Source organism: Brassica oleracea, chromosome C5 (genome assembly GCF_000695525.1).
Source record: "Brassica oleracea var. oleracea cultivar TO1000 chromosome C5, BOL, whole genome shotgun sequence".
NCBI lineage: Eukaryota > Viridiplantae > Streptophyta > Magnoliopsida > Brassicales > Brassicaceae > Brassica > Brassica oleracea.
In genome coordinates this window covers 29,668,758-29,681,553 of record NC_027752.1, presented here as the reverse complement: position 1 = coordinate 29,681,553, position 12,796 = coordinate 29,668,758, and the positions used below count along the sequence as shown (strand labels likewise).

The 12,796-nt window shown below is 38.8% G+C and overlaps 4 protein-coding genes across 5 annotated transcripts; 1 reads left to right on the top strand and 3 right to left on the bottom strand.

The window, feature by feature from the left end:
* Nucleotides 1-1,511: 1,511 nt before the first annotated feature.
* Nucleotides 1,512-3,581, top strand: LOC106295340 (phosphoribulokinase, chloroplastic). The gene is given in 6 exon segments (XM_013731214.1): nt 1,512-2,243; nt 2,481-2,565; nt 2,663-2,747; nt 2,822-3,066; nt 3,144-3,153; nt 3,156-3,581. Coding segments are annotated over 6 exon segments (1,185 nt in total). The 5' UTR covers nt 1,512-1,722; the 3' UTR covers nt 3,395-3,581.
* Nucleotides 3,582-3,623: 42 nt separating this feature from the next.
* LOC106295341 (acetyltransferase NSI) lies at nt 3,624-5,200 on the bottom strand. 2 transcript variants are annotated; one of them, XM_013731216.1, is made up of 7 exons: nt 4,944-5,200; nt 4,792-4,852; nt 4,523-4,718; nt 4,335-4,438; nt 4,122-4,239; nt 3,963-4,056; nt 3,624-3,878 (listed from the first exon to the last, which is right to left on the bottom strand). In XM_013731216.1, exons 1-7 carry the CDS (start codon nt 5,083-5,085, stop codon nt 3,802-3,804), a joined length of 792 nt encoding a protein of 263 aa, XP_013586670.1. In that variant the 5' UTR covers nt 5,086-5,200; the 3' UTR covers nt 3,624-3,801. The 2 variants fall into 2 exon arrangements, with proteins under 2 accessions (XP_013586670.1, XP_013586669.1); XM_013731215.1 differs by having other exon boundaries at nt 4,122-4,237; nt 4,324-4,438; nt 4,944-5,199.
* A 338-nt stretch (nt 5,201-5,538) lies between these two features.
* LOC106295858 (plastidal glycolate/glycerate translocator 1, chloroplastic) lies at nt 5,539-7,827 on the bottom strand. The gene is made up of 8 exons (XM_013731851.1): nt 7,549-7,827; nt 7,156-7,471; nt 6,804-7,065; nt 6,609-6,724; nt 6,412-6,521; nt 6,169-6,346; nt 5,964-6,093; nt 5,539-5,883 (listed from the first exon to the last, which is right to left on the bottom strand). Exons 1-8 carry the CDS (start codon nt 7,825-7,827, stop codon nt 5,733-5,735), a joined length of 1,542 nt encoding a protein of 513 aa, XP_013587305.1. The 3' UTR covers nt 5,539-5,732.
* Nucleotides 7,828-8,431: 604 nt separating this feature from the next.
* On the bottom strand, nt 8,432-12,750 carry LOC106295436 (CSC1-like protein At1g32090). The gene is made up of 11 exons (XM_013731333.1): nt 12,341-12,750; nt 11,525-11,677; nt 11,290-11,425; nt 11,116-11,217; nt 10,914-11,036; nt 10,740-10,820; nt 10,324-10,664; nt 10,003-10,248; nt 9,586-9,910; nt 9,099-9,332; nt 8,432-9,001 (listed from the first exon to the last, which is right to left on the bottom strand). The coding sequence occupies exons 1-11, from the start codon at nt 12,655-12,657 to the stop codon at nt 8,642-8,644; spliced, it is 2,418 nt and encodes an 805-aa protein (XP_013586787.1). The 5' UTR covers nt 12,658-12,750; the 3' UTR covers nt 8,432-8,641.
* Between the last annotated feature and the right edge of the window lie 46 nt (nt 12,751-12,796).

The window sequence follows — 12,796 nt, the reverse complement described above, 5'->3', positions numbered from 1 at the left end:
AGAATATATCACAAAACGACATCGTAACATTTGAAAGTTAGATTATACTTTTCCAAAATAATGTGGTTAATCAAGAAAACAAACAGTTAAAGTACAAGGTAGATTATGTAAACTTATGTGATGGTGTAATAATTGTCAAAAAAAATTACATAAAAATATTTAGGTTAAATTATGTTTTTTCAAAATATTACGATATTAGTGTTCAACCACGATATTTAAAACATGATACATGTTTAAAAAGTGATGCACAATACAAAATGAAATAACATAGTATTACAAGTATTTGAGTTATACCAGGTCGTACATAGTTGTACTAGGTTATGAGTTGTACCAGTTTGTACATAGTTGTACTTTGGCAGTGGAATCGAAAAAACTAGTTGTACCACATAAAATTTAAACTTATCTCGGTTGTACCACTTCTTTATGTGTACATGCCTTTGCCCTACTAAAGTAGAATCATTAATTTGGTTAAAATGAATTTGGTGTATGTTTTTCAAAAATATAGTGGACAAACAAGTTAATAAACCTTAAAAGTATAAGACATATAATAGTTATTTACTTGTTTAGCCACATTATTTCTGGAAAACACACACATTGAGCATCTTTATACAAAATATATGATAAATAACATTTGTGACATGGTATGGATACGTATATAAGTGGTACAACTAATAAAATTATATTTTGTGTATTGTACAACTAATTTGTGGTTGTGGCATCTGAGGTTGTGGCATCTGAGCTCAAGATAAAGCAAGAGATGTCACGAGTTTTGATGCCATTTAACATGGTGGATAACAAACTTCAACGTCGATGCCGCTGTAGTGGAACAGGGTTGAAGACGAGGAGTCGTAGAAGAAAAGACGTAGAGAATGAGGAAGAAAAAATCCTACGCCGGCGACCATAACGTTTTTTAGTTTTGTGTTTTTAATTTTATTTTAATTTAGTTTAATTAAGGGTGTTAAAGTAATTTACATGATAGAGGTCCATACAGATTTTTTTTGGATGCTGTAGAATACCATTTGGTCCATATGGTCCATATGAGATTTTGGTCCAACACTCATTCAACTTCAGACCTTAAACACATAACCTCCATCTCTCCAATTAAAGTCTTCCACGTTTCTATTCAAATATCCGAAACCTCCAAAAATAAGCAAATATCCACCGTGCGTCCCTCCATGCTCTGTTCTAGTTTTATCACTTTCATCGGCAACTCCACTCTCTCCTAAACTTCAATATCCAATTATCATTTTTATAAAATAATTAAAATCAAGTACCATTATGCAAATCTATATAATTTAGACAACTCAAAAGAAACCATGAAGTATAGAAGATACATATTGCTTGTTTTCGTGCGGCTAGAAGTGTTTTACTTGTCAACAATTATCTTAACAGAGAGACTAAAAACTTATCTGAAACAAACATCACATAGTGTTTACTTGAGGAAATCAAAACATGAGCCACTCATTACAGACCACATCAGATCAAAACCATAACTCATTTGCCATTTGTTTCCTATAGACTCATTTGCCTCCTCTCATTTGGTTTCACATCTTTACATCACCACACAAAAACCCATAACTCAAAATATCCTTACCCATATTTCTTTCATCATATCCAAATCCTCATCACTCAACCAAAGCTCTCCCAAAACAAAACAAAACAAAACAAAAACAGAGAGCTTAGGCGGAGAAGAAGAGGAAGAGGAACAAATCACCAGCAGCAATGGCTGTTTCAACAATCTACTCAACTCAAGCTCTCAATTCAACTCATTTCTTTACCTCCTCCTCCTCCTCCAAACAAGTCTTCTTCTACCGTCGCCAAACCAACCGTAGATTCAACACCATCATCACTTGCGCCGCACAACAAACCGTGGTGATCGGACTCGCTGCCGACTCCGGATGCGGCAAAAGTACCTTCATGCGGAGGCTGACCAGTGTCTTCGGTGGAGCCGCCGAGCCACCAAAGGGAGGGAACCCTGACTCCAACACACTCATCAGTGACATGACCACTGTGATCTGCCTCGACGATTACCATTCCTTAGACAGAACCGGTCGCAAAGAGAAAGGAGTCACTGCTTTGGACCCACGCGCCAATGACTTTGATCTCATGTATGAGCAAGTCAAAGCTCTCAAGAGTGGTATCGCCGTCGAGAAACCCATTTATAATCACGTCACTGGACTTCTTGACGCACCTGAGCTTATTCAGCCTCCCAAGATTCTCGTCATCGAAGGTCTTCACCCAATGTAAGTAGGCCACTCATCACTCTGTTTTGTCTCTCAGACAACTTCAAGAGTTTGCAAGTCTTTACTTTCTTGTCGGAATCTTGGATTTAGATTCTAGATAATAATATATTGAGTATTTGAACCTTTTGCATGAAATATTATAGTTTGACGATGATGAAATTATATTCGACTAATTAAGTTAGTCTATAGTTTTGGTCATGCAATATTTTTATAATAATGTTTTATCTACTTGTGAAGGTTTGATGAGAGGGTAAGAGACTTATTGGACTTCAGTATCTACCTAGACATTAGTAATGAGGTCAAGTTCGCTTGGAAAATTCAGGTGTGTTTCTTTATCTATTTCATCTTCGTATATATATATATATATACATAAGATTCGACCGTGACAATGTAACGTATCAAACGAGTTTGTGTCACAGAGGGACATGGCTGAAAGAGGTCACAGCTTAGAGAGCATCAAAGCGAGTATCGAAGCACGAAAGCCTGACTTCGATGCATTCATTGGTATAAACTCATATTCAGTCTTCATTTCCTGGAAAATTTTGTTGATAACAATGTGCATCAAATGGCTTATGCAGACCCACAAAAGCAGTACGCGGATGCGGTGATAGAAGTGCTTCCAACACAGCTGATTCCAGATGACAATGAAGGCAAAGTGTTGAGAGTGAGGTTGATAATGAAGGAAGGTGTTAAGTACTTTAGCCCGGTCTACCTATTCGATGAAGGTTCAACCGTCTCGTGGATACCTTGCGGCCGCAAACTCACCTGCTCGTACCCTGGTATCAAGTTCAACTATGCACCTGATTCCTACTTCGACCATGAGGTACATTGGTTGATATTGCAGAATGAGTTTCGTTTTTTTTAGCTCTTGGTTTGAGCATTTTGTTCTCTCTCTATCAGGTTTCGGTTGTTGGATGGACGGGCAATTCGATAGACTGGACGAGCTGATTTATGTGGAGAGCCATCTGAGCAACCTCTCGACCAAATTCTACGGGGAAGTGACTCAACAAATGCTGAAACATGCTGATTTCCCTGGTAGCAACAATGGAACTGGACTTTTCCAGACCATTGTTGGATTGAAGATCAGAGATCTCTATGAGCAGCTCATTGCGAACAAAGAAACTGCTCCTGCAGAAGCTGCTAAAGCCTAAAACAAAAAGCAAATTATAACCCGTCTATAAACCCGTTTGCAGTTTCTTCTTTCTTTCTTTTATGGATTTTTTTTCATGGCGAAAAGGACTATCTTGCTTTGGTTTGTAATTTATGTGGAGATGGTAACAGAAAATTCTGTAATGTAGAGAAGTTAATAGCAAAGCAATAAAAATTAAATTAATACAATATTATCCATTTTAAAGTTTCCTCATCAAACCTTTTAAGCAATGGAAAGAAAGGTTTCTTCCTATTGATCATATACTCATGTTTGAATCTTAAATAGACAAATATCGGTTTCGAGTTACAAAATGCACAGTTAGTAAACTTCCTTATTGACCCGACCCATATAATAAGAAAGCATACAGCCAAATAGTAAAGTCCCACTCTTTTGCAAACCCACCAACTGCTACTTTGGGTACCAAAACATGCCTTTGATGCCTTCTGGATCAGCCTCAAACCCCAAGTTTTGATAGAAATCCACAACTGCATGACAAATTCAATAACTCTAAGAAAGAAGAAGTCTTGATTACAAAAGTTTGTATGGTGATTTGATATTTGTATTATTACCTTGACTATCTGCAAAAAGAGATATATTACCAATATCTCTCTGAAGAAGAGCCCTTACAAGCTTTTCCACAAGAGCTTTACCAAGCCCTTGACCCTGAAAACCAAAACAACACTTATTAACATCAACACACAGAAGAGTTAGTTCTTTGTTTTGGTTACCTGATACTCAGGATCAACAAGAACATCCCAAATTGTAGCATTAAAGGCATGATCCGACGTGGCACGTGCCATTCCAATAAGCTTCTTATTCTTCTGCTGCTGCTCATTATCTCCTTCTGTGTCAAATAACTTCTCCAAAATCCGCTAAGATATTCATCAAAACATCGGATGAGTGAAGATTAAGGTTAATTGAATGAAGCACCTGATGATGATGATGATGATGATGATGGCTTCAATACAGAATGCAATGTAGCAACCATATAACTATTCTTCAAAGCTGCAGCTAGTTTCGTTAGTGGTCTCCGAGGCCATCCCACCTTTAATATTATATAATCCAAAATGAGAGCCTTTTTTTTGAAGTAACATCAAGAAGAAATAGAAGCTTTTAAGTTTTAACTAACCTTGTCACAAAGGGTTTGAAGATCATAGACATCAATTTCACCACCAGAAGAAAATATGATCTCTTCAATCAACCCATCTTGAAGAGTTCTCTCAACCAAAGTAAACTCCACAGGAAGTAATGGTTCCGTGTCTTCATCTTCTTCGGTTGTAGAAGGTGGTTCCACAAGTTGGGTCGTGTTATTATTCTTTACAAACCTGAATCAATCAATCAATCAAGCATTCAATGTACCAGGCTACGAGCACGAAAATTATGAAACTTTGGAAGTACCCAGATCGGATTGACTCCCAGAAATTAGCCCGGAGACGCAAAGTCTTCAGCTTTCTGCTTCCTGAAGTAGCCACAGAGTCGTAAACAAATTGAAGCATAAGACTTTAGATCCTACCGAAGGAGTTCAAATCAACAGATTGAAGCATAAGTACCCTGGTGACTTGGATAAGCGGATTTGGAGAGGAACAGAGACTGATTCGATGGATATGAATTAGAATTGAAGGAAGCTTGCGGAAGGCAACAACACGAGTAATAAGAACACGAAGATGAAGAAGAAGTTGGGATTAGTATCATTTTTTGGGTTTTGTGGCTGAGAGTAGAATTCAGACAAGACTGGGAAGATAGTTTGGTAACGCTTTTAGCTTTACGCCTTCCGTTAGAAGCTTTGGGCTCTCGTCATCTTCTTTTCTTTTTTACTCTTTTGCCCTCTCAGTTTTTTTTTATCAATTTTGATAATTCTTAAATTATCGGGGGAGGTCACGATACTATTTATTTCTAAAGCATCAAATTCAGAGCAATCAAGCTTTAAATATTTTTTTGAAACCACATCTCTAGAAATAACCTAACCAAATATCCAAAGCAATTTTTTAGCTCTTTCATAAAATTATACAGCAATAAAATTTAAAATCACCACAAAAAAAAATCTACCGTCGTTACCAATCAGACCTTTTATTTTATTTTATCACATGACTAAAAATTGAATACATAAATTTCTAAATTGCAAGAGAAAGGTAAAAGATGTAAAACTGAGACTTTGTGAATTTTTTTTGTATCAATGAAAATATTAAAGTTTACATATTTTTTTTCCATTATAATAAATTCACAGCATATACAAAATAGAATGAAAAATTAATGATTCAAACCAAACTGCTCCCATATTGAAAAGTAACTCGCCGGCTTCTAGGGCCGCCACCAATTGTGTGTCGCCACGTCATCAATTCTCATCCGACGACAGCCAGCAAACTCTGTCGGACGGCAGGGACAGAACAGAGTAAGGATCCGAAGATTCCAGTGAGAGCATAAGCAATTGCACAGAAGGGAAGTGCCTCTGGCTCCTTGGCCGACAAAGCTGCTGTTCCAAGTCCATGAGCACTGTCCACTTAAATAATGTTATTAGATTTTTCCTCATTTTGATTCGAAATGCGAAAAGATGATATCTGTAAAGAAGTCACCTTGAAGCAGTTGCGATTCCTCGAGCAATAGGATCATTTAAACGCAGTTTGTCAAGAACAACTTGTACAAAGTTAGCTCCAATCAGACCAGTCACAACCACTACAGCTGCTGTAAGCGACGAATTGGTCCCTGAAATATGTCCAAAAGAGTCGCTAAAAATGTTCTTTAATGTACTCTGCTGAGGAGAAGAATAGCATGTTATACCTTCAAAGAGTGATACAATGCTAAGGGCTAACGCAACCGTGATGCAGCGAGGTAGGATTGAAACCGTTAAAGATGGTTCCAAACCAACTAAACGTCCAACGAGAGCAGTGGAGTAGAGCGAGAATATCGTTGAAACAATCACAGACGTAAATATCTCAGCTGCGTGCCTTTTCACAAGCTGGGGCAAACCAAACAGATTGTCACCACTTTTCTAAAGAAAAACAAGAACAAGTGTGTTGTTACCTTTCTCTGTTTGAACATGGAGAAAGCGAAAGAGAGAATGACAGAGCCAAGAAAACCCATTAAGATGTCACCAGCACCAGGATCCGATGCTACTTTTGTAAGGTAGTTTCCTGTCACCACCATTAAGAGTAGTGAACAAAAGAACTTTTACTTTCTGTTCTAGGTCTTTCTTTCTCTCTTGTTTGAGTGAGTTTTACCTAAAACAGGATCAAGTCCAGATCCTGAAGCATACCCAAAAGCTAGAGCAGCGAGTAGTGCAGATACAGCGCAGCAGATTATCGGATGGAATACTTTCTTAATAGCAGATGGCAACCTAGACAATACAATAAGAATAGCATCAAGCTAGAGACTTGAAACTTGAGTAGAAAACAAGGAAAGGGTTTAAATTGTACCCGGTACCGACAATGTAACCTAGAACAGTAGAAGAAAGAAGGAAAGGGAGACAAGTCCTTGCACTTGTCCCCAACGAATTAGGGTAAAACATAGCACCAACAAACGACGCAACAAAGATCCCACTCCAACTCCACAGCTCAAGTGCTGAGAATGGTGAAGGTTTTGCCATAGGCTCAGCTTCCGTCATCTCGGTATTCACCATTTTCCTCACTGCAATAGCTGTGAACCCTGCTACACAAAGAGACGCCAACCATCCACCAGCTGTACAAGCATTTGATCAAACATTAAACAGAGCTAACAAGATAACATTACTATGAAGGGTACCATAATAAGAAGAGAATGATTATATACCAACAATGTAGCAGATTTTGAGGCCGGAAGCCGCGGGAATATCTCTGACGGAAAGAGGGAGAACCACAAGAGATGGAACGTAGAACAAAGGAAGCCATCTCTGGATGAACAGAAACGCTGGCTCGAAGAAGTTCATCATGCCAGTTGCAGCAGCGGGGACAACGGTATCTAATATCATAAGAACAGAGAAAATACAAAACATCCCAAACAAAGCGCTGGGGAACTTTATGGAGGCTGCTACAAAAGCCTGTTTCAAGAACTGGTCTGCCGCTAGTATGATCCCAAGTGACACCAACAAGTGCGCTATCGCCAACACCTAGTGTGCATAACAACGAGGATGAAAACCTAACGTGGTAGACAAACATCATAAAATCTTCAAATCGTTAAGCTTACGTTACTAGAGATCGTTGATGTGTTCCCTGTCCCTGCCCCATCCGCGGCCTGAACTGAGAGTTTTCTCCCAAAAGTCATCTCTCGAGAACCCATTTGCAGGAACTTACTCCTTTTTCCATCTAGTTTACCACATTTCGATAGATTTAGCTTCTGGTGTCCATTGGACTCCAAAGTGCTCCCATTGTTCGACTGGAATCGGATCTTGGGATACGAACGGCGGTTTCTTGCTGAAGAAAGAGATAAAGGAGAGAAGAGAGGAGCTGCTAAAGGAGTAGCCATGGAAGTGGAGACGACTTGGCTGTGATTTTGCGAGACCACACATCATAGTCTTCTCAATCTTCATTTAATGACAGGAGCTGGATGACAAGAACTTGTATGGACGAGACAGAAAGTTTTATCAATACAAGATGAGCTACTTTTGTCTCTCTTTTTTCCCTGGTTAAGTTTTTCGGTTAAGAAATATTTTTATCTTAATTAAATAAACAAGGCCTACTCGAACCAGAACCTGCCGAACTGAATCAAAAGTTGGGTCAGAAAATTCGGCAACTGAAAAAATTTTTAGTCCGATTCGACAATCGGTTAGTTCGGTTTTCTAAAAATATTTTTTACCAAATAATATCAATTTTAACCAAAATTCCGAACTGAACTAACCAAAATCTGAACCAAATTAACCAAACTAACCAATTTTTTTCTGGAATTTATTCAATTTAAACAAAAAAATTTAACCGAACTAACCGCAAAATCAAAAATTTTGAAAAAAATTCGAAACCAAACTAACCAAAAAACTGAACCGATTTTTTTTGTTCACTTCAGTGAGATTTCCACCACCTGAACTAACATAGTTCTAATTCCGAACTACCTAAAAGAAACCGAACCTTCGGCCTAAAATAAATATTCATATCTTTCATCACATTCACTATAAACCAAGTTTTACAATTACCAAAAAAACTGAAAGTAGATGAGAATAAATAAATCTTGGAACAACACTAAAACCACCAATCTCCCAGCACCACCAATAAAACCTAGACCATTTAATTAAATTTTAAACGACTACTTATACAAGTAACACTCATATAAGACACCCTTTTGTTTGTCAGTTGTTGTAACGGTATCCACCATGCTCCTCATACCGATGAGTTTCGTAATGGTACTCGTACTGAGAAGATGACTGCTCATAGGCGGAAGCGTAATGCGAAGAAGGGGACGTTGGATTGTAGACTTCATGTTGCTGGTAATGAGAAGGAGTACCGAGCTCCGTCACAGGACTAGACGACTGTGTTTCATGTTTGTCCACTCTAACCTCCGTTGTCTCTTTTTGGTGCCTCTCATCTTCTTCATCTAATTCTTCGTCAAATGAAAGGAAGATAGGGTGTAAGTACGCGTCTGCAAGATCAGCTTTCATGTTCAACTCCGGTTCTGTCTCCTTCTCCAGCTTGTCTTTCGCCATTGCGTCCTGCAGTAAGACCAATGATGAACACATGTTTTTGTAAGAAAGCTAGAAACTTTTCTTTTGGGTTATGATGTGGTCCTGGAGAAGATTGGTACTTTACCTCGAGTGGGTATTTTCCGAAGGCGGGTTCGAAGCGGTGTTTGCAGTACTTGTGGAAAGAAAGAGTGAGAATGGGTAAGATGATAAGCAAAGGCGTTGAGTTAGCTGCCTTTTTAGAAGTCAAAAGTCCCATAAGCAGAAGCTGAGATATCAACAAGCTAGCTATTATCCTGCCATGAACGTGCGGCCAGAACGCTCCACAGCTCTCATATTGTTGGTTGTAAACGTTGATTATCTGCGTTGTAAACCCAAGAAAACATCATCAAGAAAGATCAAGAAACTGTTTGAAATACTATAGGCTAAGCTACCACTTTTCGAAAATACAATCAATCAAAAATAACCTAACATTATATAAATCATTTTTACACATTTATAAATAATTAAGGAGTGGTAGTTTAGTCTTTTTTTTTCATCACAAATTTAAGGTATGAAAATTGTTGAGTAAATTTGAAAAATAGTATTAGATGCCACTGAGTTGTAAAGCGAACCTGATGGCGATAGACCAAGTAAGCAAACGCGAAGAAGACACAAATGAAGGGAAGGAGAATGGGAGTGACAACGGCGTAGACAATCCCCAAGAGGAAGTAGAGCTGGAGAGATGGGAGAGTCTCCTTGAAATCGACAAAACCAGGGTCCATTGCTCTCTCTCTATCTCGGTCCGTCTTCACAATAAACATGTTCTTCAAGTGGAAGATCACGAGGGGCTTTAACCGGAGAATCTCACCCGCTATACCAGCCCACCCGTCAACCATTATGTACGTGATAAAGAAGGTAGCTTTCATCGGTATAGAGACACCAATGGTTCGAGGAATCCTGTACAAGTACAACACCATTAAGAATAAACAAAAGCATTTTCAAAGGTATGATTCTTTTGGAGAGTTTATAAGAGGTTAAAGGTTGCTTACTGAGTTGGTGACTGGTGAAGGAAAGAGTCAAGCTGCTCAAAAGCGGTTCCGGCAATGATACTTCCCAAGAACACATTTACTAACATAAAGTAATAGTATTTCGCTGCTGCTCTACGCTCAAGTGTAGATAAAGCAATGTAGCCCTCAATCTTCGACATAATCAGTAACACTGTTGGGAGGATCCACAAGAAGATCTTCAGAGCGAGACCAGGTAGAAAACCTTGTAAGAATGACTTTACAAAGTCCCTGCAATAACAAGAAGATGGAGTCATTCAACTCTATCAAGTTTGTGTAAATTGGCATGTGATTGCTTTGACTTACAGTCTAGTGACAGGTCTGAGGAAAGGCGCAACTCGATCAAGACCTTGTAAATTGGCAAGAGACTGCACGAAAGCGATGGGGATCATGTAGAAGAAGACCAATGCAAAGACTGAGACACCAATTATGAGCTTTCTGATGGTCAGAGAGATAAAAGGTATAGAAAGGTTTTGCCAATAGATATCACGAGGCTCTGGAGCGCTGCTCGTTAGCCACAGCGTTGGATTCTTGCTCTGCTGCGTCTGTGCGCAAACGGCAGCTCCCCACCGTGAATCAAACGACACGAATGCGACGGGAAGCATCAGTTTCGAGTCTTTAAGAACTTTTTGGCGCTCCAAAGCCATCTGTTATCAACATCAGACACGTGTTTAAAATGAGGTTAAAGTGTCTGTGTTAGCTGCACCAGAGGAGTAGCTTACAGTGTGGTCAAAGTCCTTGATCTGTTGTTGGTAGTACTCGATGGAGTCAACTTTTTTACCCCATAGACCTAGAAACCCTGTCTGGAGAAGACAACAACCTTATCAACATCATTACATCTAAAAAAAAGACTAAAGAAATGGCGTAGAGAGAGAGAGAGAGAGAGAGAGACTAACTCTGCAAGTAGGCTTCTTCTTATGAGGATTGCGTTGATGCTTGAGCACATAATAGTCATACCAGTCTTGCAGCCTCTGTCTCTGCTTCACCAGCTTCGCGTACTTGTTCGCGTTATAAACTGCCTGAAACAAGAAGATCCGATCCCTCAATCGAACTGATTATAACAAAGATAAGCAATTTATAAGGACAAAACATAATTACCTGATGACAGAGATAATGCTCAGGGTGATTCGTCCTAAAGAACTGATCCACAGTATCCGGAACTGAGTGTCCAGGCATGTCAGGGACGTTTCTGACAACAACCTGCAAAAAACAAAACTCCAAATGTATTAAGAAAACACTCATCAGTGTTAAATATTTGAAGTTTTCACTTACAGTGAACTGCTCAGGACGCCTACGCTGTGAAGCTAGATACTGAAGACGCATTAGTGCAACAGTGTTGTACTCTCTGTAGAGCATGAAACATGCCCATAGCGTGAAAAGGTACTCTACTCCAATGTGGAAGAAGAACCTAAACACAGACACACACACACATAAAGATGTTAATAATGATCACTAACCATCATTAGTACTAAAGCTCATTTTTTCTAAAACAGAACTAAGCTCTCACTTGGAGGATTCTGGCTGGACATTAGATATGGAGAGCTTATCAATGTCGCTGACAACGAGTTCCTTCTTCAAGAAGAAGAGTGTTCCGCTTGATACATTCACTGGAACAAGAACTGCGAGTGCTAGAACCATGGCTGGTACAAAGATCTTCAAGCTGCCAAACACCAACATGAAAAGAAAAAGAAAAAAACATCTTTAGAAGGAAAAACTAACTAATGCAGATTCTCTCATAATTAATCTCAATAACTTTCCCCGGAAAAGGAATATCTAAAAAGTGACTTTCTCAGGAAACAAACAGTGACAACAAACAAAACTTCCATTATTGCTTTTGCTTTTGTCTTTGTGGAATACAGAGCAGACAAATCCGAAACTTAGCTGTGTTTTGTAATAACATGTTCTGTAAGAATAAAGTACAAATATTTTCTGACGAATTAAAGATTATTTTTAACCGTAAAATTCGGGATTATGTCACTTGGTGAAACTCGTTCTTGGGGATTACAAATCACGGAAATCCCCAAGAAAACAAACAAGAACACAATAAATACCAAAATTTTCTCAGAAAGTTCCAATTTTTCTCGAGAATTCAACAGTATCTATCTTTTTAGTGATTAGACTCATGAATATCATAAGTAGCCTAAATACCCAGAAAAGTTTATTTGTGGAGAAAAAGAAAAGACATAAACCTTTATAACTGAAAAGTTTCGAGTTTTTTCCTTTCAGTTTCTCGAGAAGTTGACATCTCTCAAGATTGAGAATTTTGCATTTTCAAAAGAAAGAAAAAAAGGTCAACTGAGGAGGAGGAAGAAGAAGAAGTTACCCGAGAGTGTAAATCCTGAGGAAAACAGCAGAATCGAAACCAGCGTGACGAATGATCTCGGATTCACTCATTTTCATGGCTTGAGGCATCCAATTAAGGAAAGTGAAGTATGTTTTGAAGTTGAGGTTGACAAATTTTCCGACGAGGTTTCCGTCGGAGCGGCGGGGACTGTGTCTGTCTCCGGAGAGATACCATTTGGGGAAGTAGACTCTGTCGTTGATGGGTTGGATTCTTAGGACAGCGAATGCTATCAGAAACAAGAAGGCACCGAAGAGGTTTATCAGAGCTGAGACTCCTATGTCTTCTAGAGTCGCCATTGATGAAAGCAAGCACCACACAGAGAGAGAGAAGAGATGGAGAAAAAGGTTGGCTTTTAAGGAGAGAGTGGCGTGAAAGAGAAAGAAAGAGAATAGATAATATCGAAGTCTTTGACCAAAAAAAAAAAAAAAAAAAAAA

Coding starts and splice junctions, on each gene's coding strand:
- LOC106295436 (XM_013731333.1), bottom strand. CDS start 12,657: ATGGCGACTCTAGAAGACATAGGAGTCTCAGCTCTGATAAACCTCTTC. Junction 10,665..10,739: donor TCAAGGACTTTGACCACACT/GTAAGCTACTCC, acceptor TGTTGATAACAG/ATGGCTTTGGAGCGCCAAAA. Junction 9,333..9,585: donor ACTTGGTCTATCGCCATCAG/GTTCGCTTTACA, acceptor TTTACAACGCAG/ATAATCAACGTTTACAACCA.
- LOC106295858 (XM_013731851.1), bottom strand. CDS start 7,827: ATGGCTACTCCTTTAGCAGCTCCTCTCTTCTCTCCTTTATCTCTTTCT. Junction 6,094..6,168: donor CATTGTATCACTCTTTGAAG/GTATAACATGCT, acceptor GACATATTTCAG/GGACCAATTCGTCGCTTACA. Junction 5,884..5,963: donor GGAATCGCAACTGCTTCAAG/GTGACTTCTTTA, acceptor TTAAGTGGACAG/TGCTCATGGACTTGGAACAG.
- LOC106295341 (XM_013731215.1), bottom strand. CDS start 5,085: ATGATACTAATCCCAACTTCTTCTTCATCTTCGTGTTCTTATTACTCG. Junction 4,719..4,791: donor TGGGAGTCAATCCGATCTGG/GTACTTCCAAAG, acceptor TGATTGATTCAG/GTTTGTAAAGAATAATAACA. Junction 4,439..4,522: donor TTCAAACCCTTTGTGACAAG/GTTAGTTAAAAC, acceptor ATAATATTAAAG/GTGGGATGGCCTCGGAGACC.